The sequence below is a fragment of the Aulonocara stuartgranti genome (genome assembly GCF_965226115.1).
Source record: "Aulonocara stuartgranti genome assembly, chromosome: 16".
In the NCBI taxonomy this organism is placed as follows: domain Eukaryota; kingdom Metazoa; phylum Chordata; class Actinopteri; order Cichliformes; family Cichlidae; genus Aulonocara; species Aulonocara stuartgranti.
Window position 1 is genome coordinate 7,200,509 of NC_138952.1, and position 26,987 is coordinate 7,227,495.

General features: G+C 40.6%; 2 protein-coding genes across 4 annotated transcripts in view; both read right to left on the bottom strand.

Annotated features, from left to right (window-relative positions):
• Positions 1-6,187, bottom strand: part of hecw2a (HECT, C2 and WW domain containing E3 ubiquitin protein ligase 2a) — a 47,117-nt gene extending 40,930 nt beyond the window's left edge. For 2 of the 3 annotated variants that reach the window (XM_082508624.1, XM_082508621.1), the window contains exon 1: positions 5,334-6,187. The gene's annotated coding sequence lies outside the window, so the exon portion shown is untranslated. Of the gene's footprint in view, positions 1-5,178 lie in introns of all 3 variants that reach the window. The other variant, XM_082508622.1, reaches the window with a different exon arrangement.
• Positions 6,188-7,465: 1,278 nt separating this feature from the next.
• On the bottom strand, positions 7,466-26,831 carry pgap1 (post-GPI attachment to proteins inositol deacylase 1). The gene is made up of 26 exons (XM_082508626.1): positions 26,531-26,831; positions 23,456-23,609; positions 21,071-21,246; positions 20,741-20,912; positions 20,485-20,645; positions 20,252-20,304; positions 20,106-20,172; positions 19,861-19,966; positions 19,668-19,726; positions 18,951-19,034; positions 18,743-18,792; positions 18,539-18,590; positions 18,381-18,458; positions 17,611-17,686; positions 17,448-17,521; positions 17,314-17,365; positions 17,168-17,234; positions 16,710-16,815; positions 16,585-16,623; positions 16,285-16,469; positions 15,883-16,113; positions 15,668-15,803; positions 15,164-15,214; positions 14,710-14,921; positions 13,805-13,909; positions 7,466-13,723 (listed from the first exon to the last, which is right to left on the bottom strand). Exons 1-26 carry the CDS (start codon positions 26,660-26,662, stop codon positions 13,585-13,587), a joined length of 2,817 nt encoding a protein of 938 aa, XP_082364752.1. The 5' UTR covers positions 26,663-26,831; the 3' UTR covers positions 7,466-13,584.
• Between the last annotated feature and the right edge of the window lie 156 nt (positions 26,832-26,987).

The following is a 26,987-nucleotide window of genomic DNA, read 5'->3' on the forward strand; positions in this document are numbered from 1 at the left end:
CACCTCTACTCAGTGGGATTAACATTTTCTGAAATCGACAGTGACCATCTGTTACTGAGCAAATTACTAAACCTTTACTTGGCAGTAAGAAAGACACAGATGGATTTAAGGCCAATTCGTGGTCCCACCACATCTGCATTAACCTCTGGGCCTGAAGAATAAAGCTGCCGTTGAAGTGCAGTTCCTCTCATGGCCACTCGAGGCTGCTTAAACATGTTTAAATCCTTGTACAAAAACCAAAAAGTTTTGTTCTCTATAGGAAATGTACCCGTGGATAGATGCTCTGCAGGATCAAAAATTAAGTCCTCCAGAGATCTGCACATTCAACTGTACTTGACTTACTTCTTCATGTTGTGCAGCTAAACCAACTATTTTCTTTCCCCCTCTAAAATGAATACAGTGATTTAAAAACACTTTTTTGGATAAACTGTGGACAACCACCCACTGATTCGTGAAGTCCTGCTGTGAAGCCTCGAGCTGAGCATTTTTATAGTATTTGTGAACGCTAATGGAGATCATAAATTACAAAATGAACATCACGCTGCTTTCAATAAGACTTGGAACTGAAAACTGAGACCATAAAACCATCAGAACATCATAAATTTTTGTTTTCGCAAACACAGGAGTCGCCCCCTGCTGACTTCACTTTTCAGACCTGGAAGTGTGTGCATCTTTTATATACAGTCTATGCACAGCTGTTGCTTCATTTTATAAAAAAAATTTACAACTGACAATCAGAAATGAAAACCTTTGCTGCTGCTTTTCTGGTGTTTTCATATGTGCAGGTATCTGAGTGTCTGTGTACTTGACACACAAGTGCAAGCAAGGCTTTTCTTTGGCTTGGACCTGAGGACACACACACGGAGCTCAAATAGGCGCCCGTAAGGAGCTCTGACCCAACATCATCTGTCGACCAATCATTTTCTCGTAGACAGATGCACCCGTTACACCGTTACACCTCGTGCACATCACTTCGGGTTTTGTGATGGTCAAGTTTCACCAGTTTCATGATCTTCGGTGGTGAAAACAATTAACAGTGGAAAATATTCAGGTCATCAAACATTAAAACGAATCAATAATGAAAATAATCGCTGAATTCACCGCCTGCGTTTCACCATCTGGATACGTGCCGTGAGCTGTAGGTGCCATGATGTCAGTAAAGGGATTTCTCCACCTCTCACTCACTGTCCCTCTGTTTCTCTGCCTGTGTGTGTGTGTGTGTGTGTGTGTGTGTGTGTGTGTGCCAGCTCCCCAAGGTGCCCGTTCTGTCAGGCTGTAAAGTGCTGCAGTCACCTCCACAGGGGCACAGAGGGGTCCCTCTGCTGACACACACATACTTTGGCACACAAAGTTAGGAACAAATCACACAACCAGCACAAAAAAAATAACTTTTACACACTAAAAGCACTTATTTCTATCCACAAGAAAGATGCAGCACCATAAAATATCCTCTCCCTGAGCTCCATGATGACCCTAAAGGTGGATGAAGACATGCTTTTGTTTAAAGGTTTAAAACTGGAAGATGCACCTTTGTGAGTCAGTCTGAGCGAACACGTATTTCAGTGCCGGTGTGTTCCCACTTCCCAGAAAAAGTGCAGCGCTGTCCCACTCGGGGTATTTTTTCCCTCTAAACACATTGCCCTGGGAGTAAATGTCCAGGATGAGTCACTCCTCGGGGGGGTATCCCTCCATGTGACAGGCCTCGGGGAGTCAAAAATAGCATTTACGCTGGAAGGCTGATTGATATCTCCGAGTTTAAAATGCTTACTATAAATGGGAATGTGGGTTGTTTGTGGATGTGTAAAAACTGTAAACAGACGCTGCGCTCGAGGCATTTGTATTCTGCTCTCTTTATTTACTTTAACTCCTCATCTTCATTCACCGGTGACTGTGCAGACCATCATTACAAATTTATGCTGTGCAGCCAAATGCTTAAAATTCGAGCACAAAACCTAAAGTTTCTTAGCGCATCAGGCTGAGACCCACAGAGGAATCTCATATTAACAGAGCAGCTACAGAAATGTGAATATCTGCGAAACCAACAATTATAATAACCAAAGGAGACAGCTGGCTATTCGCGGGTTAAGTTAATCATGGATTAATGATGACCTGCACATAAAGCAGTCAGCCGTTTCGTGACATCACTGCAGGGTGACACAGCCCTCTATCCCTCGCCCATTTTAACATCTGACGTATCGTCTCCTTCTATTTCTAACCATCTAAAAAAAGACTCAATAAGGGTGCTTAATGATAACAATAACCCAGCTCTTTCTCACCATACAGCTCCACTTCACTTTGTTACAAACCACAAAACTGCACACCCTGCCTTAACGCTTAACTAATAGTTAAAGTTGTATAAAAGGTTAAATACCATTTGAATTGTTGCTATGATACTATTTGAAGATATCATATCCAACTCGTTTTCATTCATACAGCACCAGAACCCCAGCGATTGGACGTTTCCCTGTGAGCAAGACTTAGGAGACTGTGGGGTGGAAGAACTCCCTCTTTAACATCAGGAGACCTCCAGTCTTATACTTATCTTTAATTTGTAGATATCTGTGACTGCACATAACCCTGTCCAGTTTATAGATGCAGACTGATAACCAAGCTTGGTAGCATTAGCTGATAACTTAGCACTCCAACCCCTCGTCCAGAAATGGTCAACTCTGGCTCCAAAAAAGACAACATGGTGGCAGACTAAATGATTCAAGATATGGAGTCTAAAACCAAAAGGTGATGTCACAGTAGCCATTTTTAACATACGGTCTAAGATAGAGAGGTATAGAAGAAAAATGGCATGACCTCATTAAAGCATGACTTCACTAAAGCGCATTTAAGATTTCAAAATAAACAGGAAGTGAGGTAGACAACAAAACAAAAAGCCATATCACCTGTTTGTTATTCATGGTCTCTCTATGCTTGCCTTTTTTCTTTTCATCTTCCTCTCACATCCCCAGCATGTCACAGTACATGGCTGTCCTTTCATGATCCCAGCTCTGTTGTCAGTCTCTTCCTGTTAAAAGGAAGTTCTTCTTCCCTACAGTCACTAAGTGCTGCTAACAGGAAATGATCTGATTGTTGGGGTTTTCTCTCCAAACTGCAGCACATCTGCTTTATTTTTTTCACCAATCATAATGTACTGTGTATCCAGTTCATATTAAAGTGGGAAAATCACACTTATCCCATATTAATATGCTTTCGAAGAACAATTACAACACACATGCATTTACTACAGTACTTTATTTAAGAGGCATGTGTAGAACTGAAACAGCCAAAAAGATAGTTTATGCTGTTTTTCCACATCACTTTTACAAATTACTTTGTATACTGAGTCCTCAGTCAGTAGACCTACGTGCAGCTAACATTAAAGACTCTGTAGGGTCTCAGTCAGGACAGATATCAGGACCAAACCTCCCCCCATAACCTCGTCAAATTCTGTCAAGTGAGGAAATTTTCTTTTCTTTGCAAGAGCAAAACAGAAATTCTGCATGTTCCAGTTCATCTCGGGTAACGCATCTGTTTCAAGTATCAGATTTTTGAGAAAGCTGAGCGTGCTTGCAGCTTTGCAGATTTCATCCAAACCCCTACCTTGAAAGCAGATCAAAGCATAAACAATTTATAATAAAGTTGCTCCCAAAGGGGAATTTAGCAAAGACACTGCAGGCTCCACAACAGCAAAACTCAATTAGGACCACAAATATGTTGAAATTAAAGGGGGAACTATGGGGGGATTGGGGCCTGAATGGGACAGTATAACTCTGCTGTGGGGTTGTTTACCTACCTGATGGCTGAAAGTCAGAAAGGCTTTTTGCTAAGCTGTGATGTGAAGCTACATAATCAAAACTGCCTCTCATCATCACACTGGAAGCTGACCCAGAAAATAACTAGTTTCTATCATAAAATTGTCACCGCTCGCTTATCCCACAAACCAGTGATGGAAACATGAATGTTTGTATTTATCACGTCGTTAAATGTGACTCATGTGATTCATCATTCATGTATTGTCCCACACTCTTCAACCACAATTTATTTCGTGGACTAGAAACACATTTCTAACCCTGACCCTTTCTGGAGCATTGGTGTTCAACACTGATCCACTAAACCCACTGCTGGCGCATCTACACTGTCAGACTGGACCACTCTGAAGGTGTGTGTAGCTAATGTGGTAGCCCCCATTGTGGGCCACAAAATGGCACACCATGGCAGTGTACCAGTGTGACCAAATGACAAGAAAGTAAATGTGGGACAACAAGTATAAGAGTATAATTTACTAAACGAATTTTGTATCTTTGATGATGCAAATTAAAGGTTTGGCATTCCCTGAAATACTGAATTTTGAATATCTGAGCCACTCAAAGAGTGCAGCAGTGCCTCAGTGTGTGGGACAGGGGGAGGAGGCATAAAAATCATGTACAGTCTTACATAAAGAGGTAAGCCTTGTGGCCCTACAGCATCCTGAGCTACATCCAGTGGTGACGGAGTTGTTGTGAGTGTGAGAAACAACAACTTTATCCTCTACGGATTAAACAGACAAATTCAAATGTGCATGTAAAATTACATCAGGTAAATTAAACGTAGACTGAGTATTCAAGCCCACATGTTGCCACATGTCCCCAATACTTTCTGCCTTAAATAAACAGGTGAGGACTTCATTAGTGCAGAGACACACGAGGTGATGTTTTTGCACTTTCATGGATTGTGATTCAGATCGATCCCGTCGGGCTGAGCTGAACCGCCGTGGACGTAAACAGGGAGCAGCACCCCCGAGCCGCGGGGACGTGGAGGTAACCCCCGCTCATGGCGAACCGCGTCAGCAGAATCACGTTACATAACGGCTCGCATCCAACTTTAATCGTTTCAGTCCGCGCGCGCGCCGCTGGCGAGGCCGCGCGCGGCAGCAGGCCGCGCCGCACTGGCGGAATGTGCAGGTGTCGCCGCGCGCTATTGGATTACTGTGGGAATTCCCTACGTCATTTTTCCCTTTCTGTCTGTGCAGAGACACGCGCGTGACACAGAAATCGATCGAACAGCAGCGCGGAGTCGGTGCTGCGGCGCTTCAGCGGCGCGTTCAGCTACTCTAAGCAGCACCTTCATCATCGTCATCAACAGGCTCTCGTTGCCTGCTGGAAGCCACGAGCGCTTGCACGCGCCCCCGCGCCTCGCGGAGCTGCTTACCTTTGGCGCAGAGGTGCGGGCTGCTCGGTGGGTTCCGTGCGCGAATATCACGGCTCAGGTCCGTGCGGTCCAAATGAGGCGAGACGGGCGGGGTGCCGCGCTACAGCCCCCCTCCCTGTGGGATCCGGGGCAGCTTCGGTTTCGGAGTCACGTACCGAGGCGGGTTCCCGGTGCAAAGCTGCGGCGCTGCAGAGGCTCCTCTTCGGCAGCAGCTTCCAGAGGTGTGCGCACGAACTCCGCCAGCTCCACCCTGCGCTCCGTCCGCACAGGTTTACGGATTACAGCTCCGGCATCACAGCCTCAGTGCCCCCCTCTCTGCATCGCAGTGCGCTGCAGTCTGAGCCGACGTCCTCCCAGCAGTCCCAGCAGATGCTCAAAACCTGACTGGGCTGAGCAGCTGCTGTCAGTCCAGGAAGGGACGAGAAAAGCGTAGCCTGCCGGAGGATGGCGTAACGGCAGGGTGTTTGCAGAGGAGCGACTTCTCCTCTTCAGGGCGCGGAGGGATTTCTTCAGAAGATCATCGAGCCTGAGATGTAGTTTTTTGACTGACGATAACGTACAGTATATACGCTGCATATTAATGTGGGAAAATGCCAGAGTGGGCGTGAATCTGGACACGTCCCACCGAGAGAGAGAGTGAGACTGCGCTTAGTGTTGTCTACCTGTCTACAGTTGCACCACAGTTGCACCACAGACACACACAGTACTAAAGCACTATATTTAAAAACGTTTAAGCTCTATAGAGGACCAAGTCTGACAAAATCAAAGAATAATAAAATTTTAAAATATATCACAAGATGACAAATTCATGTTTCACGGGCCTCTAAAAACGTATATAACAATTTTACTCCCCCCGCAAAAAAACCCAAACATCTGTAGCAGTTATAAATAATAAATATTGTTAATATAGTTGTTTTTCTTTCCAAGAAAGTAATATTTGGTGGGTTCATTTATGCGAATTTAATGTAATAAACTACTAAATAAAATTAAATAAATGCATCAAAAAATGATTAGGCTTAAAATTTGTTATGAATTATGAAAATATTCAAAAATTAGAAACTTCTTAAAATTTTTATGTATTTATTTATTTTGCTTTCAGCCTCTGAAGCTCTCCGTATGTATCACCAAAACTCTGTAGCCATTAAGGTATAACCGATTTCATTTTAGAGACTTTTTTTTTGTTAAGTAAAATTGAGTGGAGTTTGTAGAAACACTGACTTGGTTCCTTTAATAATGTGATTCAGATTGTAGATAAACAGGTGATGGCAGGCACACAGTCCTCTGGTGACTGTATAGAAGGCGTGCAGCAAGAGTGCCAAACTGAAACAGAAGAAGGTAATGCAGAAACGGTGAACCGGTCTCTTAAAAACTGCATGGGCTTTGATGACCAGCAGGGGGAGACTGCTCTGGCTGAAAAAAATAATCCTGCTGTGTAGGGAAGATGGCCCTCAGCTGGCCTGATCCATGACATTATGATTCAAGTCTGCAGTTTGAGGTCTAATTTAATACAGAATGATGTATGTTTTGCAAATTATGCTCCCATTAGAGTTAAAAAGGAGGATAAAACAGGGCATACTTTAGGGCTGTATGCTGGTTTGAAAAGCTAAGATGACTGTGGAGAAAACGCTGCATTTCAGGCTTTAACAGGACTTCACTGACTAGTTAGTGCCCTCATGCCCATCTCTTACATACTAATCTTTGGTGTTGCATGAAAGTGTAAAGAGTATTTTCCGGTGAGACGCTGATATGTGGTCAACAGTTATAGGTATAGCCTGAAATACTACTACTAATCATCATTCACTACTTTTAAAATAGTTTTAGTCACATTAAAATCACAATAAAAGCTTATTTCAGCTGCGCCCTGATTTACAAAAACTGTCAAATTATAAACACAGAAAGTTCAATAGATGGATGTTCAAAAGAAAACACATGTATGACTGAAGCAGTATGTAAGGATGGATTGAAATAATATCAAAATTATTGAAAGGAAAATACAATGGAGAAGTCAATAGATAAAATAAAATAAACTGCAAAAAATAAAATAAAAATAAATGTCTAAAATGTGTTGTTTATTAGTTTATACTTCATTTTGATAGTTTTGGCCCTCCATATAAATATCTTTTGAATACCAAATTTAAAATTTTATGAGCAGGGAAGCATCGATCTTAATCACACTGATGTCTCAGCAAGTCTCTGGATACCTCAAGGTAAGTTCAGCTGTTACTGCCCCGAGGATGCTTTTGTAACAATAACTAATCACATCACTACAGAATAAAAACAAAAAGAGTCATTTTCGCGGTTTTATTCCAACAACAACAGTGCCAAAAAAAATTGCACAGTTTGCTCATTTACAGTCACATCAGATAAAAATGTGAGAGATATAAAAAACATCAAAGCGACTGATTTTGACACACCAACACAGAAACCTGAGGATTAAATACTCGTCCACGCCAGAGCCTCTTCAGAAAACGTGAATAAACAAAACAAGGCGTTTCCAACTGCCTGATGTATGAGCATGTGTTAGAGGACTAACTAGTTCTGCACAACGAGGACCAGCTAGCAGGAGGTTACAGGTATTAAAGTCACTGTAGGCAGAAGCAAGACAAGTGGAACCACTGAACTGTAAAGCACTTATAGACTGCAGTAAGAACATTTCATATCACCAGGTAAACACTGTTAAACATCACAAGTTTGTACAGAAGATGATTATGAATAAAAACAATCAGCTGTCTCTGATATTGTTTCTTTGGCTGTCACTTAACAGCAAAAAAAGAGATCAAGGATGTGTGTCGTTTAAAGGTTTTTGTGTTTGTTCTGGGAAATACGACTAAAACTTTCACCACCAGGGGGCAGCAGTTTACCAGCCTTTTCCTTGGCTGCCACTGTAAATAGGAATGTGCTTTTTATTGATTAAATGCAAGGTTACACTAACTCGCTGCTCCCTCTTTTGGTACGTACATGAAAGTACAGCCAGGCCACAGTTCAGCTTCACTTCATATTTCTTCAGCACAATACAGATAAAATCAAAGTTTCTGCAAATGCTGATAACTTTTAACACTTGAATTTACAGTAAGTACCAGTAAAATGGCTGATTTTAAGACTTTAAATTACTGCGACATCTTGAAGCCTCTAGTCTGTTTTTAGGGGTAAAAGCAGCTCGGGTTTTGGCAGCTGCACGAAGGATGTTTCCAGAGATCAATCAGAGTGAGTGTCACCTTGGGAGCCAGAGAAGCAAGCTCATTAAAAAAAGAAAGAAAGATGCAGTGGGATGCAGTAATCTGGTGAAAACTTCTCTTACTGTGGTTCAGTTCAGCAAGAAGACAAACTGATGTCTGAAACTGAAATTATAACAAATCTTTCTGGACAATGAAAACGACACCTTGCAAAAGACTTGACCTCTATTTAACTTTTACTAATGTTTCAAACCTCAATGAGCATCTTTAGAGACATAATGAAAGGATGGGGTGATGCCATTTTCAAAAGTTCATGAACTCGTTCCCAACCATCAGCAGGCACAAGCTCCTGTAAGCAGCTACCAGCACTCCGAACATTAAAATAAATGATGCTCAGAAAGCAGGAGAAGCTGGAAGATTACCGAGTGTAATGAAATTAGGAAAACGCAGATAAGAGGAAGAGGAGAGGTCAAGCTGCTGACTGGAACCCTGGAAGAAAGTAATCCTGTTAAATATGACAGAAATGTGTCAGTAGCTGGATGAGAAAACAAACAAACAAAAGCTTATATTTTTAGCTGTTCACACAAATTTGCATGCCTAAAAAAAAAAAAATAATAATAATAATCACTTTGAACAGGTTGACATTTAGGATGTTATAAACTCTATTCTGCTTTCCTGTATTTCATACCAAGCATGATGAAACTTTCAAATAAAGAGATAATCCCCGTTCTCTGAAAATACCATCTTAAGACTGCTCAGAACACTCAGTTTCAGACAGTTTTGTTTTTTAAGTTTGCAACTGTATGACATCATAAAGAGGGTACATCCAAATTTGGGGACATAGAAGAACCACCTACCTGCTTTTTCAAATCTGTTGCTAATGAGGGCCTTAAAGGGAGAGGAGTTAAAACTGGCCCAGTGTAAGATAAAGAACTACTTTGAACTGTAAATCATGCAAAGCTGCTACAGAGGAGTCCAAGAATAAAAAATATGAAGTTGGAAATAAGAAAAGGTCCACTTTAACTGCCGATTTTGGCTATAATAGGAGACATTGTGGCAGCAATTCCTGCGCCTATTTTATGCAATTTATACAAATTGAGGTTTTTTTTCTGGAGGCTTCCACAGAGAGATTTGGAGGAATAACGTGCCCTTCTATGCAAAGGTCCTTTTACCTGAACTGAAGCCATGCTGCACATTCATATATATGACAGATGCTCTACAAAGAGAATGCATCAGTTTGGCACACTGGTTTCAAGTGACAGCATTTCAAAATAGAACAAAATAAAATGAGAATTTGATTTCCTGCTTTATTTCAATCCAAATGTTTTAACTTTATGTTGAATGTATTCCAAGAGCTTCATCACATTTTTAAAAAACACAAAACCCACCAAATTTGAAATAGCAAAATGTCCCCAGAACAGCAGTTGTCTGTGTGTGGATTACTTGGTTAGAGAGTGCATGTGGAAGGACGTGATCACAGTGAACACCGATACAAGTCACAAGTCTATTTATAGAAAACATAACTCTCATCGCTACTAATTTGTTCTACAAAGTTGTGTTTGCCACCGATTCACAGCGAGGCAGACGATGTGCATCTCAAAGCACTAATACTATACCAAAAACTCACAAGTGCAGAGAAAAGCTGAACACTTACACCACTGTATAAACTCAAACACACAGAGACATTCAGTGCAGGTACATTCACATTGGGAACAGCGGTTTCTGCAGAGCGTGTTGACTTCTGACTGTGAGCTTGATTGGTCCCTAAATCTTTAGTATTTAGTTACTACAGAGTCCCACATTTTAAATAAAATGTAAAGAAAACAGAGGAGCTTTGCGAGTGGACACAAAGGAGTGATATATGCTTTACATTCAATGTAGGGCTTCAGCCAGCACAAAGCTGCTGAGATCTGAACACAAACTGCTGCTTACACAAGAAAGCAAAAAGGCACAGCAGCAGCAGCAGGATGTAAGACAGAAATAAAATAAGACACTGTTAGTACGGAGGGCTGAAGCTGTCAAAATTCATGTACAACAAGGCAATGAATAAAGATCAAATTATAAAGATTAAAAAAGTAAAAAGTTGTACAACTCAATTAATGAAAAAAAGAGCGACATATTTGTCACCATATTGTTTCCCATAATATCAATTATATAGTATTTATTTATTTCCATTAAATTTTTTCCTTCCATTTATCTCCACAAACGTGTTTCTTCATTTCATCTTTATTTAGCTAAAACTGATTTTTTTCTTCATAAAAATGATGGCACTGTCATGCAGATAATTTTCCTTTCTACCTCCAAACGCATAACTTAACTACAAACTAATAACAATGGAAGATTAAATCACAAGTTAAAAATAAAATGAAAAAAAAAATCAATGTTATAAAATGTGCCATAAATTAAGTAATACTTACGTTAATTTTTACTTATTAATTTTAGCGCATTTTATATCTTATTTGTTTATGAAGTTATTATTTCAGCATTTTTGGTCCTTCATAATTTTCCAGAGAGAAAGGTATGACATGAAATACAAACTCTCAGAGCTAGCTTCTTATATGCTTGAAGTTGATTTATTTTAGTTACTGAATAAAACATATTCAAGTTAGAGTGACATAGTGACTACAGGCTTAAAGTAGACTCTCTCTGCTTTAATTCGAGGGGCTGAATAAAAGTAATCTCCAAGCTATTGAGGAATTACAGCCAATTTTAGACACATTACCCCATTTCGAACTTGAATATGTTTTGGCCAGCAGCCAAAATAATGTTTGACAACATGTTTCCCTTTTTTTTGTTAAGTAATCTTGGAGCACAACACCCATATATTTATCACACAAAAAACATTTTAACTGATTAAACTGATTTAAGGTCAAACGAGTGTGAGTGAAACTGGCTTAAAAATGTAAATTTGGCAACAAAAATTGAACAAAAAGGCAACAAAAAGTCAGGCCTACATGTTATAACAGCACTCAAACACACACACAAAACTGTTTTCAGCAATGATAACAGTTTGAAGTAATTGTGGCAACAGATTTTTTCTCTATGACTCTTTCCATTCAAAAGCTTCAACATATCAGATGCTCTCTCTTCTCATTAAAACTAAAGTCTTATTTCTGTCATATTTCTTGTAAAAGGTCTCACTTCATTCATATTTTCAACCCGTATCCATTGTATTCTACTTCACACTCTGTGCAGCTGCTGAAGGAAGCAACTAGAGCATTAAATTTGTAATAATCCGCAACTGAAAATAGTCCCAAATCAATGCACCATCATTAATGTTGGTTCACACCAACATTAATGATAACAAACTTTTGTGAGCAGTTTTAGAATATTTAAATCCTCAGCAGGAAGCTGAAGGGTTTGTAATGAAACAAAGAAAAATATGGAAGTCAGGAGGTGCCAAGATAAATAACATGGGGTTGGTTTGATTTTTTTCGCTGACAGTGCAAAAAAAACAAAACAACTCTATCCTCTCCTTGTTAAATTGTTAAAATCCAAATCTACAAGTTCTTTTATGTTATGTTTTTTCAACGTTTCAAATATGAAATGAAAACAAAAAACTTCAACCAACACTCAAACATAAGATAAATACTAAACTCAACACAACACCAGCAAAAAGCAAATTCTACTTCCAATCCCAGGATTCAAGGTCCGGATATCACAGAGAACGTACACAGAAACAACACACCTCAAAACACCAACAACCACACCTGATATAGAATGAACATGTGATTGTATGCCCATAATGAAATATTTATGATTTGTTCCACCTTAAAACGCTAATTTATTTCTGCTTGGCATTCATCTCTCAAATTCCTTGGCATTTTGGTCTAACTTACTTTTAACCCATCAACAGGATTACAGCGAGTTTGGCACATAGAGATTTCTGAACACGTTTTACAGCAATGCCTTTAAAGTGCTCACTTCCTTCTCAAAATGACATGTAATATTTTTTTTTTTTTTAAAAAAGCAAAAACAAAAAAACCCTAAAAAGTCTGACACGTGCACGGATAAATTTGTTCTACAGAGCACTGAAACTGCCAAAATTAAAGCAAAATATAATAATGAATGCCCAGGTGATATGTAGAATAGTTGATTTCTGACCTCGAGTTTGAGCTCACTGAGATTTCGAACTTCGAACTTGATTTCGTATTCACAAACTTGGGTGTCCACATTGCCCGCTTGCCCCATGGTGTGACAGCAACACCCCATCAGGCATAAAAGGGTAACAGGGAATTGGAAAAAAATAAGATATGGGAAATTAAAATAAAAATTTCTATTTACTTTGTTATAAATTAATGAATATTTGTTTTAGGCATCTGATATAATTTTAATTCAGTTACAGATTTACTATTTATTATTTTAGCAGTTTTGATCCGCCATATGTTTGAAAATCTGGTGAAAATTCTTTTAGTTTGTTTAGTTTCTTACACTATCTCATGAGCTCCCCCTGCTGTACCCTTCCCTGAATTGCAGCTAAACCTTTTAAAATCAAAAATCAAATAAACAGGAAGTAGAATGTTTCTTATTGATCAGGTGTAGTAGAGATCATGGAGATTCAGACTTTCTCTGGATAACAAGACGCCCCCAAACCTGCACGTGTACACAAGCCTTCCTCAGTGCAACCCTTCATTTTGCCAATATTGTGCATCAAATAGGTGAGAACATAAACACGCCTGCTTTGGATTTCTCTAACGGAATAAATGTAATACTCTGCCTCTGGTTTAGAGGAGGTACTACGACAGTGAGCAGGTAACAGTTAGAGCTGTAAGTCGTTGCTAAGCAGTAGGCAGTGTAAGAGTTTACAGCACAGTGACCACAGTGGACAAAGCCACTGTTGACACCAGAAACAACATCATGTTATAACAGTAACACCCTTTCCACAGTCTCTCATATCATAAGCTTCACTGGTTGTGGAGCTGGCGCTCCCTGAAGGCAGAGCTATAGATATACAGAGTAAGGCAAACATGGTTTCAGGACAATCCAACAGAGCCATATTTGCACCAAATGCTCTGAGGCCATTACACCCTCTCTTTTTAAAACACCCTGTGTAATCACCACGGAGCCTTTAGTGCTAACAGTGAGCAGGAAGTTAACCAGGCTATGTATGTCTATGGCTCCGCTCCATAGCAGCCCGGTACAGAAAGTCCTCAACCAGCCTCAGAGAGTCAGGCTGCGACTTAAGAAGAGGCATGTTATGGTGGAGATGGAGACTGAAACCAGCCCGGTGCTGTCAGAGGAGACAGCACAAGGCCAGCGGGATGAGTGACGCCAACAGGAAGTAGGTGATTCTGTAGAGGTGAAGAGGAGAGAAAGTCACCATGATGATGGCCAAGGGGAGAGGGAGGCAGGAGGTCAGAGGCAGCAGTTTACTGAAAAACATGAAGAACAAGTTAACTGTTAGCATGAAGGATCTCACTGGGAATGTGTGTGCTGGGCAGGTGTGCTCCTACCTGTTGCTGAGCTTTAAAGTGTTACAGTTAATAAGCAGCATGTAGACAAAAATTAGAGGCACGATGTATGGCCAGCAAGGGTCGGGATTCAGCTGGGTGGAATACCTGCACAGGTTCAACAAACAGAGAGCGTTAATATGGAACTACTTATCCTAATGATCACACTCTGTACCTTTGTGTTTATTTAAGCATACAGTTCCCATATTCTTATAAGTCCAGAGGAGTTAACGGTAACATCACTCGAGGTCAAACCTAAAAACCCAAATAACAAGTCCAGACATTTAGGCATTTTATGCAAACAACCAAGTAGGTGCACTCTGTAACATTTTTAAATATAATAAATAGTCATTAATGTGAATTTACAGGGAAAATCCAAAGGATATGACGGTTTCTGCCCTGAACTCTGCCTCCATGACATCCACACATTTACCCATCAAATGCTTCCCTGTGTGCAAGGAAAGTAGTTTAGGGTACAGTAATGGAGCTGCAAGCATAATTTATTTATTTATTTTTATATATATATATATATATATATATATATATATATATATATATAAATAAATAAATATAAAAACTTCAGACTTAATTTACTCAAGTAATGTAATAATAAAAAAATGATTTATGCAGTCCTATTTATCTCTCGGCCTCTTCCGCACACACTGAGTCATAACAGCTTGCTCCCTCGGCTGTCTGCTTGAAGCCAGAGCAGCAGCTGTGTGATCATGGGTGAACTTCAGGTAGACTTCCTTTGTAAATCAGACACTCTACTGGAGACTGCTGTAGTCACTGTGCTACTGCACATGTGCGTTAAAACAAACATACTGCACAGTTAGCATCTATTTATCAACTGTGAGGTTCAGAGAAATTAACGCTGATGTGCAGAGCAGCATCTTTCTCTCACATACCTCAGGTTACGGATCCAGTGGATGAGCGAGGGACCGCTGAGCATGACGGGCAGAGTGAAAAGCGCCGACAGGCAGAGGTGGAGCTGCAGGTCATCCCTCACCTCCTGCAGGGCGCACTCCGACAGCAAGGGGGTGCCGTTGCTTTCTTTAGACCTGCTCAAGCATTCGGGATCGATTGTGCCATTCTCAGCTTCTTTGTGCTTCCGGGGAGCCTGGAAAGACACCAGAGGAGATGAATCAGACAAAGCTTGGTTTATAACAGTTTGGCAATCTGTATTTAAATAAGCAGATGTGGGAATCCCATAAACTGCAGTTCCCCTATTGTCCACTTGAGGCCGTTGCCAGCCAGTCACTCACTCAATCACTGCAGCAAAATTAAGTACGGTTACAGCCTGATATGAAAGAAAAATGAAAATCTTACAACATAAATGTTAGTTAAACCTGAACATCTTACCAGATTCAACATGTGTCTCAAATATCTTTCTGTCATCTGCAGCCTCAGAACCTGAGAGCAACAAACAAACACAAACAGCAGCTCAGCTGAAACTTCAAAACAGAGTTTGTTTCCACAGAGGAAGTCCATGCAACACAAAAGGCTCCTGCACCACTTAAAAAAATAAATAAATTAATACAATTCATGGTTTTTAAATATCTATTTAAGAACATAAAATATACACTAGAAAATCTGTTTGCTTTGGTGTTTGGTCAAGACAAAGACAAACTGAATACTCCTGAGAAAGTCTCATGAAAAACCCAAAAGCTTTAAAACCGGATTCACAAAATTTACCTGCCCAGCACTGTTTTTATCTTCATAATCAAATTTAAAGTAAATTTATGGTAAATATTAGATATTTTAAGGCTTTTTTTCCTTCATTATAATCTGAATTACAGGAAGTGTTACCTGCTAAGCAGCTCTGGACAGCAGAATTATAAATAATTTAATTAAATCAATATTCACCCTATAAAGGTGGAACAGGAAGGAGGCAAATATCGACAACGCCCCACAGGAAGTCCCGCCCATAACAGTCAGACACAGCGTGATGAGGAGCTGGGTTCGCAGCCGCAGGGTGCCACAGTCTCTGGAGACAGACGGCCTGCAGATGAAAAGAATTAAAACTCAAGCGAACAAACAGACAATCAGCCAGTTTCAAATGTTTGAATGAACCTCGGTACCTGTGCAATGGAGCCAAGACCAACGAGATCAGCCGGATAACAAGTCTGAGTAGAGCGCTGCCCCAGTACGCCACAGCTGCCCCAAAAATATACAGCAGAGGGGAGAGGAGGTGAACCCATTCTTCACCTGGTGTCTCCTCTTCATGAAATGCCACATCAAGGAAGGTTGGAGGGAGTGTGTCCATAGAGGGGAGGAAAAGCATGGACCAGACCTCCTGAAAGCAGCTACAGCTGTGGGGGGGACAGAAGGGAAAACCATCCTGAGGCGTTTGACTGTTATATGAAAATTTATCTTAAATTAAAGCAGGAGGCCGAGGCGGTTTTAACCACAGTCAGTTTTTTCTGAGGCCAGAAAAAAAATAACCTTCCCACTCAGCTTCATATTAGAACCACTAAGCTTACCTGAGTGCGATGTGCAGAATATACACAGGCAGGTTGACTTTGTGGGGCTGCAGGCCTTTGCCCACCATCTGACTCATGTCTGCAGCTCGCCTTGACTTCAGGATGGAGGACACCTGCCCCCCACAGGCCAGAAGGAGGGTTACAGCTGTGTACACTGGTACCATGTGACCACAGAACCTCAGTATCTGTCAGATAAGATGCCACAGCGTGAATCAAGTTGGTAATTAAAGATGAAAGATTTATTCGAATGCCACGATGCCCCTAATTTCACCGGAATAAATAAAACAAGGCAATTCCTACCTGTCCGAGCACCCTGGGTAACGAAGTTCTTATGGAGACCTAAGTCACAGGGTAAATATTTAACAGTTTGTCACAACAAATGTGAAGAAGACTCGACCTTCTTTCTGGTAGCTGGAAGGTAGTACCTTATACTGGCAGTTGGGGGCAGTGTGGAGCTGCAGGAGTGCACCTGAGATGTTGTCTGGACGACTTGTGTGGAGCATCCCTGAGATCTCCGTCACTGATGGCACGCTGGCAGACAGATCACATCAATCATGACAGGTTAAAAGAAAAGCTACTCATCATAGGTCAAAAACAGTTCTTGTTTTACTGGTACTAGTCTAAGTCAAACCCCTCAATTCATCCTCTGTCTCTAACAAGCAGATGTAAAACCTCTTTAAGTAAACTTTCTTTTGATTGGCTGTCCCTCCCAAACAGAAGGTTGGAACTGCAGGTGGGTCAGGCTTCTGCGCTCTCGCATGACCGCAGTGGGAAATTCGATCTTACTGACATCAGACGGGCCAAAATGTGGAGGGAAAATAAAAGCATTTGGCTCACCATGGTTACTTAAACATAGTCTCTAAGAATAACTTCAGAAACTCACCTGACCGTGGTTAACGAGTCCTCTCGAAACCATGGCACCTTTATCCTGTACACGCTCGGCAATCTGTCTGCAGACACACAATCAGTCACCACTATTACATTACAGCATGAGCACATGAGCCTCTTGATCCAACAACACACACTCACCTTTCTGTACTTTGCACTGGCTTGCAACATTAATTCTGAAAGCCTGATAGACCTGGAGACACAGAGGAGTTTTAAATTTAGCTGAAACAGGGAAGCTGATCCTGACTAGAACCTGAGAACACAGTGAAAGCTACCTGGTGAAAGTGTTGCAGCTCGATGGTGTGAAGAAGTCCAGAGGAGTTAACTGTAACATCACTCGAGGTCAAACCTAAAAACCCAAATAACAATTGCTGAAAAAAAAAACCAACCTTTTTTTTTTTTAAAAAGTTTGTGAATCGGTTTTACTAGATTACTCACCGAAGGACAGGACATGCGGCACTGCGACAGACAGAGTCTGAGATTCTTCTCTTTGCCACTCACACTCCACCGTGAACTGCAGAGCAGACAGACACACACACCTTGACAAGCTCTTTAAAAAAAGGGGGGTTTGTTTGTTTGGCTTCTTCCTCTTCTGGCCTCTGTTTTTGGGTAGTCTGAGGCTGATCACAGATCAGGTCAGAATCAGCATGTAACATACAACTGGATCACCTCCATCACTGCTTTTGGTTTAGTTGAGAGAGGCTTGCCCAAGTAGAGCAAGCAGGACGCAGCACACATCAAATCCATTTGCTCACGGTAAATTTACAGCACAATAACATCTGCGGGCTAAATTGGACATCACACAGACTTTACACTATGGAACTAGGAGGTTAAAGCTAGTCTTAGCAGAATTTGTGAACCATTGTAGTTTCACCTCTGTTAGGTTTAAAACGGTAAAAGGAGTGAAAACAGCTTCAGCTTTTTATATATCAAAAAAACCCCTTTAAATCCTTTGATGCCACTGTGGACTTGTGCACATTGACCACAAACACTCATGACTAAACTCAGCTATTCTTCGGAAAGCTGTGTACAAAATCTACAGCCAGAAAGATGATATGGAGCTTAAAGTTTAAATAAAACAAGCCAACACTGGTCTCCTCATTTCAAATATAGGCTATGGAAGTAGAAGTATAACAATGGCAAACAGACCAGAACATTTTTACTGCAGGTTAATCTGAAATACTGAGTCATTGTTTAGTTTGAAGTACCTGCTTGCCATTGAGGTTTGAGGCCGAGACAAACAGATGAGTAAAAGACGACAAGTCACTGAGCCTCAGAGTCAGGACCTGAGGAGGACGACAGACTGTTAGGACAGCTGATGGGATAAAGACTGAACTGAATGGAGTCTCTTTTAGACCATAGTTACCTTGTAGGGAGGCAAAAGCTCAGTTCCCTTAGACAGATCCGCTGCAAACACACTGGAGGAAAAGAGACATAAAAGAAACAGAAATAAATAATTGTGTAACACATCCACAAACTCCATCACATTTTTCACATTGGAGAAAAATATTAAAGATGCTTATTGAGAATAAAGGTGGTGTGAAAAGCTTGACATTAATGATATACTTACCATGATGAGCCATTCTTTTGCAAACAGCCATACACCCAGCTGGTCATCTCCTGTTGGACAATAAATCAGAATCTCTTTTCACTTGGTTTCAAATTTAAAAAGATGTTCTTGGTTCTCCTGCACTAAATATGAAGCATTTAGCCTTAACTCTTACACATGTTAATATTATCAAGCTCTTACAGCTCAAAAACAAATGGTAGTAACTCACCAGGTTGTTGCTCCGGCAGTAGAAATGGCTGTAGGCTTTCCTGCGACTCGACAGGGCAAACAGGAAGAACTTGGGTTGACCTTCCTGTACAAACAGAGAGCAAAACACTTATGATTACTGTAATCGCTTTGTTTGTTTTGTCAGATTAATTAGTCAAATAATCCTGTTTTGTAGCCATGACCAGATGTGAAGTGCGACATGTGGGTTTAACTGAGACATCGTTTATGGGACGCTACACGCTCATACTTGTACTCTTCAAGCACAGTGTAGTCACACCGTAAAGCACAGCCTGATTTATTATCTTATTTTCATTTATTTTTAATGAGACGATAACTGACACAATAAACATTGTGTTATATTCGATAAGACTCTAAAGTAGCGCTTGTAATCACGAACAATGAATCAGGAACATGTTTACTGAGGTCACAAGTAATTTTATAATTTCTATACAATCAGAATTCTTTTTGAAACAGGAGGCCCCGCCCCCTCATGGCCTTTAAGCACTACTGCACTGGTTTCATTTTTCAGACCTGTAAGCTACGTCCATCTTTTTCATACAGTCTATGGATTAGACATCACTCCAGATGGTTTCATTTTTACCGAGTAGATACATTTTATACATTAAAAATAACTTTCTTTTACAACTTGTATCAGCTACTGGCAGATAATCCATTCAATTATTAATCATCATTACAGATGGGTGAGGCTCTGTTGTACCTTTGGTGTGCTGTAAGCCAGACGAAGTGTGTTAACTTCACTCCATGCATCAGGAAGATCTGGAAAAGAAAACAGACAAACAACAGGACACCGATCTTAGTGATTCATCATTAATGCACAGTGAGGTACAGCGAAACTTTGGATGCAAGTGTATTACACTGTCGCCATGAACCATAAAAGAAGAGATGGAGACCTGAAATGGAGACTGGTGTCTCTTGAGTTTCTCCAGGCAACCTCACGGGATGTTTAATGAAATGATGGTTCAGCACAGCTAACTTCTTCTCAGAGTTTTCTGTGAACTGTTAAGAATAAACTGATTAAGTTAGGTTGTCAGATTTATTCATTTGCTTTAAATATTCCCATCTCCCAACTCTCTCTGATGGAGGTTTGTCTTTCATGTCTCCTCAGCAGGAAAACACATGTTGTTGTTGTTCACACCTGTCTGGTTTCAGGATCGATGAGATCAAAGAACGCCCTGACAGTGGCAAGAACAAGCTCCTTGCACCTGAAACACAAAGACACACAAACATAAATAATTTTAGTAATATTTAAATATGGCTCCAAAAAAGGAAAAAGTCCTTTACCAGACAATGGACAGATGATCAGTAGACACCCACGTCCTGGGAACTGCAGTCACCTTGGTAAAAACAAGACGAAAAACTTAAGATACAAAAGTACATTTTAAAAAACAGCACTTGGAGTCAAAAACAACACAAAATGAGAACTTTTCCTTCAAATAGTCCCAAAGTGAGAACGATACCAAAAGGAACCAGAGAAAAAGGGCTGAATTGAAACTTTATTCAGGAGCAAATCGTACCACCAGTGACAGCTTGTTCGGGTCTCCTGGAGGACACGGCAGGGAAGTGAGGCCGGAGCGGACCTGGTAGTCACGATAACCACCCCCGACGGACAAAACTGTGACATTCCTGAGCTTGTTTGCCTGGTTAACCCACTTCTGTCTGACTGCAGAGTAGAAATCTGCACACAGCAACCAAGCAGAGAAAAAAAAAACTGTAGAAATCTGTTTATGCTACATGAACGAGTCGAACTGAGCAGGTTTGACCAACTCTTACCCAGCAGGTACGGGTCCAGGGCCAGCACTGGAGCCAGGTGAGGGGAGGCCTGGGTGATGATGATGCTGACCAGGTTAGTGTTGAAACGAGGCAAAGTGAACAGTGCCCGGGCCACCACTCCTCCCATGGAGTGACCGACGAGCACAACGCTCTGAGGTGGGGTCTTCAGGTGCTGGAGAGATAAAAACCCGTGAAATTTTCAAGTCTTCTGGCGTGTGTAGAGTTCAACTTAGTTTCCCTTCACTTTAAATTTGATATTAGGTGAAGACCGGTTATAATCTCTCTCTCTCCGTCACTTGGAGTAACCCAGTCTGATATTCAAGGCCTAACCTTGTACAGCCTCAGGATGGCTTTGATGCTCTCGTGCAGGAAATGCGTCTGCCTGAGCAAACTGCCGCCGTAAAGCGCCACCAGCTCCTCGTTGAAGTCCACAGTGAACACGTTGAAGTGGAGACCTCCCTCCATGGTTTCAGCCTTCCTCAATGCGACTGAGCCCAGAGATCGAGCTTCAACAACAGAAGAACACAGATGGTGTTAAATCAGTGAGGATTAAACTGAATGATGTGGTGCAGCTGTGGGGTCAGTACTACTTAGCTATCGAGCATCATCTGATCAGATAAATCTCTGCAAGAGTTATTTATAATTTTCTTTTTTCAGACTTTGGATTATTGATAAAAGTGATCATGGAAGCCAGAAAATGGAAGCAGGAGAAGAAATGTTGAGGAATACTGCATGCAGGGCAGCAAAAAACCACCAGAGTAACAGCAAAATCTGTTTGTATTCACAGGAATAAAAGCGGGGGCGTTCCACTCCTACACACAGCTGGTGGAAAGAATGGATAGCCACCATCATCTCAGAAAGGAGTTGCATCAACAAGAGTTATTAGTTGGAGAGAATATTGAAGTCACCAGAAGATTCCAGGTTAGAATTTCCCAAGAATTAAAAATCTAATATACAATAAATTATATTATAAAATGCAGTGCACATTTATTCTTAAACTATTAAAAAGTATATTCACCTATTAACTGCATTTTATTTAGCATTAGCATTGCAGGTTTGAGCAAATTCTACTCAGCAGGAATAAACAGCACATGTGCTGAGGACTGTTTCCACTCACAGGTTTATTTCTATTATTTTGGACTGATTAAACTACAGTGAGTGAGTTCATGATACTAAGAGAAGTACAGCAGTGAGGCTCGGTGACGCGTTTAAAATGCCGTAATAACGACACAGCAAAAAACAAGCGCAAACTGTGAAAACATGTGCTTGAACCAGTTTTTCATGATGAATAGATTAGAAAAACACACTGAGGTATCCTGATCGATGTGATAATGCAAAAAGCTTTGAGCATCTACTTAAAGTTAAAAAACTGAATGCTTGTGTTCCAAATTATGAGTTTTTATTCGAAACCAGGGATGTATATGGTATACCCCAACACTTCAAACCAGCTTCAAGACCCATAAACCTAATTAAGGAAGTAAATAAGTTAATACTAACATGACTTAGCAACTTGGGGGTTGAAGCATCACAAGTTATTGTTGACCAACTTAATTTAGTGCTTACTCTAAACGATGATACATAATCGCCCCAGGATTTCCAACACTTTGCCTTTTCCTGTCTTCAATTAAATGTCAGTTTCTACATAACATAAATTTTGTGGACTATATGAATCCAGTCCTCGAGTGAAGTCAAATCCTTCACCAACTGTTTTTTTTAGAGCTTTCTTACAAGAAAATGTTCAGAACTTTGTTTTCAAATCCATCCATCACTGAATTCTTTTTTTCTTCATAAATATATTTGCTCATTTTATACGACTACAAAAATAAGATAAAAACCTCCTAGTTAAACAAAACAAACAAAAAAAACAAAACAAGCCACAACATCCAGTTCAATTTAGTTTTATTTATATAGCATCAAATCACAAAAGCAGTTGCCTCAAGATGATTTATATTGGAAGATAAAGACGCCACTAAAATGAATGAGTGAAACACCCAACATCAAAGAAACCCCTTTGAGCAAGCAAATGGCGACAGTGGGAAAGAAAACCTGCCTTTTAACAGGAAGAAAAACTCCAGCAGGCTCAAGCAGGTGCCGCTGTCTGACAATCCATATTCACAACAGTATGGAAACAGATATACAGCTGTGGTCTGAAATAGTTTTTATGCTATTTCACCTTTATAAAACCTCCCACCATTTTTCTATTCAGGTTAAATTTATGCTTTTAAAAGGTTTCAAGCGATGCTCCTCTTAGTGAGTTGGGGGCTGTGAGGTACTCTTGATGACAACTGGCTGAGCAGAGAGAGACTGTCACACATCATACCAACTTTTGGTTTTGCAGTTTTTTTCATGTGTCAGAGTACAAATACATGGGAGGAAGTAGTTTTAGACCACACGATTCCCTGGTCTCTTAACAAGGAATGTCATTTGTTGAAGAAGAAAACAGCCCTTAGTTTCACAGCGCAAACACAACACTAACTTTGGACATTTTAACCCCTCATGTGCAAAAAGCAAGCATCACAAAGACAAAAATTTCTGTTTGTGAAGGAAACTTCAGTTTGTTTTTTCAGCCAGAAATGACTCAACAAAAAGCTTGATGTCCTCCGTTTCTCCTTTGTCTTTGCTGTAGCACAAAACTTAACTTCTCAGTTTTTTCCCCCACTCGTTCATGATAGTTTAAATGTAAGCACTGGACCATTATCAACTTTGCACTCTTACCTTGTTTATAACTTCCGGCATTTCCAGGCAGGAAAAGCACAGGGGCGCCGGTGAGTTTGAGTGCTCGGGTCTCCTGGGCGTAGACACCCTCTCCGTACAGGTAGAGCCCGTAGGCCGGGTACAGTCTGGCCACACGGCGAGGCAGCGCCACACGCTGAAACCACACGGAGAGCGGTTAGGAGGCAAAAACTCACACAGCTCATTAGCCTGCTGTCACAGTTACATCACAAAGAGCTTGCTATAAAGCAACTACAGCTGAGCCTACATGTAATCTACAGCTGATTTACTCCAAGCACCTACGCAAACACTGAGCATGAGTACAGCTGATCCTTAATGTTTAAAAGTGACAAATATACTATAACACTAGCTTTTTGTATTGACCATTAAGGGAATAATTCTGTTGGGGAGGTGGGGTGTTTGAAATGAACGGAAGTATGGACAGTAAGGAGCTGAAATTTTATGTAAGTCCTATTAAAATTTCATTTTTTCCCCTAGAAATTTTTAACAGGACATTCTGGGATTGTCAGGTACAAGTCATTTGGGGAGCTGCAGTATGACAAAGCGCTAACTCTCATTTTAGTTTGACACTCTGATGAAATGCCCAACATTCATAAGAAATAAATACGTTTACTTGGTTTTTATGGAGGGCCCAAAGTGTCAAAATTAAAAGTCCTCAAATGACTAAGAAAAACAAAAAAACTGAACTTACTGACTGCTTCTTTATTCATTTACGCCAATGTCTATTTAAAATTTGACATGTTTTTAAAGTGTAGCATGATTTAAAAACAATTTATGGTCATCGATCGTTTTCTTAAACCTGTTTATTTCCATATTTCCTTTTCAAATGAAATGTACTTATTGTACCAAAATGGTGACCCCCTAACCTAAAAACTAACCTGTTTATTGGGACAATAGAGGCACTTTAATTTTATAAGACAAAGACTTCTGATCCAACCTGTGAAAACATTATAATAACCTAATTTTTAGGGACAAAGAAATATTAGATTGTATTAGAGGTTTATGGATGTGACATTAAACCAAAGGTGATGAGACTGTGCACCTGAGTGCAGTTTATTTTATGGTCATGTGTGACATCAATTTGAGGGCTTTGTGTCTAAATGAGACACTTCTAAATGTCTTAGTTATCAAAGGGGGGATTTTATTGAAAGTAAATGGATACATTTTGTATTAACTGACTTATAAACGGTGTTAACACTTGGTAACAATGTCTCATTAACATTGTAATTCTGGAAGTGAAGTGAATTTTGGCTGTTTTGTTATCTTTTTACATTTCTTCATGAATTTCTGTTTCACGAAACGAACGAGGGCGGTGTCCTTCAAAGTGTCATCTCTTCACCTGCCGTTTGATCGACACTCGGCTCACGACAGAAATGGCCTTCTCGAGTCAGGGGATTAGAGAGCTGAAAATAAAGCTGTCAGTCAGGACCATTTACTTTGATGTTTAAAATAAAGTAACCGTGCATGTGATGTCTCATGGTGGGATATTGTAGCAGTTATTTTCAGACATACACACACCTGCTGACCTTTCAAAATAAGAGCAAAGAGACTATCTAAAATAAAACACCTTACAGACAGTTTTAAAATAAGATCATTTTTCAAAAGAAGTTAATAATATATCTGGGAAGCATATGTGAGATGTCAAAACCACGTGGCAAAAGCACTGAGCCAACACAAAAATACTACAAGGTGCAGTTCCTCTAATGTCCACTAGATGCTCTAACTGTGTCCCCATTGACTCTAGTGTTAAATTGTCCACCTTTAAAGCAGAAATAAAGATGTTTACAGCTTGTCAATAGATAATTTCTTCCTTTAACAACTGTACTGGGTGAAATTTTTTAACTCAACTGTTCTTATTTTTTGAAGCCTTAACATTAAGGGCATGGCCAGTTTGACTGATCGGTGTGCCAATATAGACAGCTGTAGCTGACAGCTGGCTGGTGGGCCTCACTTCTGCTAATTTTAGTGACTTAACTGCACCTCTACACCACGTTTTGCTGCTGGGGCAAGTGGTGTAGCTTTGGTGTCTATTTTATTAGTCCTAGTTAGCAGGTATCTGGGTCTGTGCATTACACCTGTGTAGTCTATGACTTGCTAGTTCATATGCTGGCTTGAACGGGACTTTTGTTTCTGTCTTTCAAGTATTTGAAATGTTAATCCTTTAACACTAAAATTAAACCGAAAGGTAAATAACGGTAAATAAGGTTTTGTTTATTTATTAATTTAAAATTAAATAAATAAAGAAGCCAGTTAACATAGAAATATCTTTTTAGTTTATATCACATCTTAAAATGGATGCATTTGTTTTATTCTTTTTAACATCATGTCAATTTATTTTCTGAAGACTTTGTTTTAAATTTTGGCCGTCTTCGACCTCCATACATTTCCGCCCTGTATATCTCGGAACTCTGTTCCCGATACTCTGTCCATTGTGCACATTAAGCATATCTACATAAAGTGGGACTCTGAATCCTTGTTCTCGCTAACAGAACACACACTCCTGAACTGTGTGGACTCAGGCTGATGCCCACATGGCGCATGGCCTCCAGCTGTGCCCCACTTCTGGACAGATGAACCCATTAGTGCGCATATAGAGGAGAGGAAGGCGACCACTTCAACTACTTTCACGAGGCTTGGACCTGTGTGCATTTAACCCATGTCCGATATCGTGCAAAGCTGATCTGCAGGTGACCTGCTGAGAGGGGTCAAGCATCAGCAGTTAATTCAAGCTGCATTGATAATAATCCGACTAACCTAAACCTCAGCAAACAAACACTCACACACCTGTCAGGGAGGACAAAGAGCGACCACACACACTGATAGGGTAGCCACGCACCTGACATTACTTTCTCCCTCAGTTAACGCTAGCAGCCTTCAGAAACTAGCTTAGAACACACCTGGCAGTCATAAACCAACATTCATTCGCGCTAATAAAAATAAGAAGCCACTTAGCGACACACAACCAGCCTCTGCCTTAAACAGCACACCGAATATACCTAACTGATGGCTGATATGCGGGTCTTTGGAATGCTCTGAGTTAATTAGCTGAGTACTCACCCGATACTCCGGGTATTCAAACATATAGGTCATACTGCATCTGTTCTCCTCGAAGCCTGTCAGCAACTCTCGCAGGCCGACCGCCAGCAGCCCCGCGGCCAAACCGTAAAAAGCCACCGCGGCGAGCTTCATGCTTCCACCGTGAGTGTGGCTTTTAAATTTCACTGATGTCTGAGCTACACGATTCCATTTTCCTTCTGTTCGTTCCCCGCCAGGCTGTCAGACACCGGCTGAAGCTCACAACAGGAACCACACGCCGCACACCCAAAGAGTGGCAGCTCGGCCGGCCAATGGGTGTAAAGCTCTAAATGAAATGGACCAATGAGAGAGCAAATAGGAAGTCACACGTTTCACGCGAGAAATAGCTACGCTTAGCTTAGCAGCTGTTGTTAAGTTTTTTCTTATTATTTTCAAATTTTATCATCTTGTGTGTTATTAACAGTATTACCTTTATTTA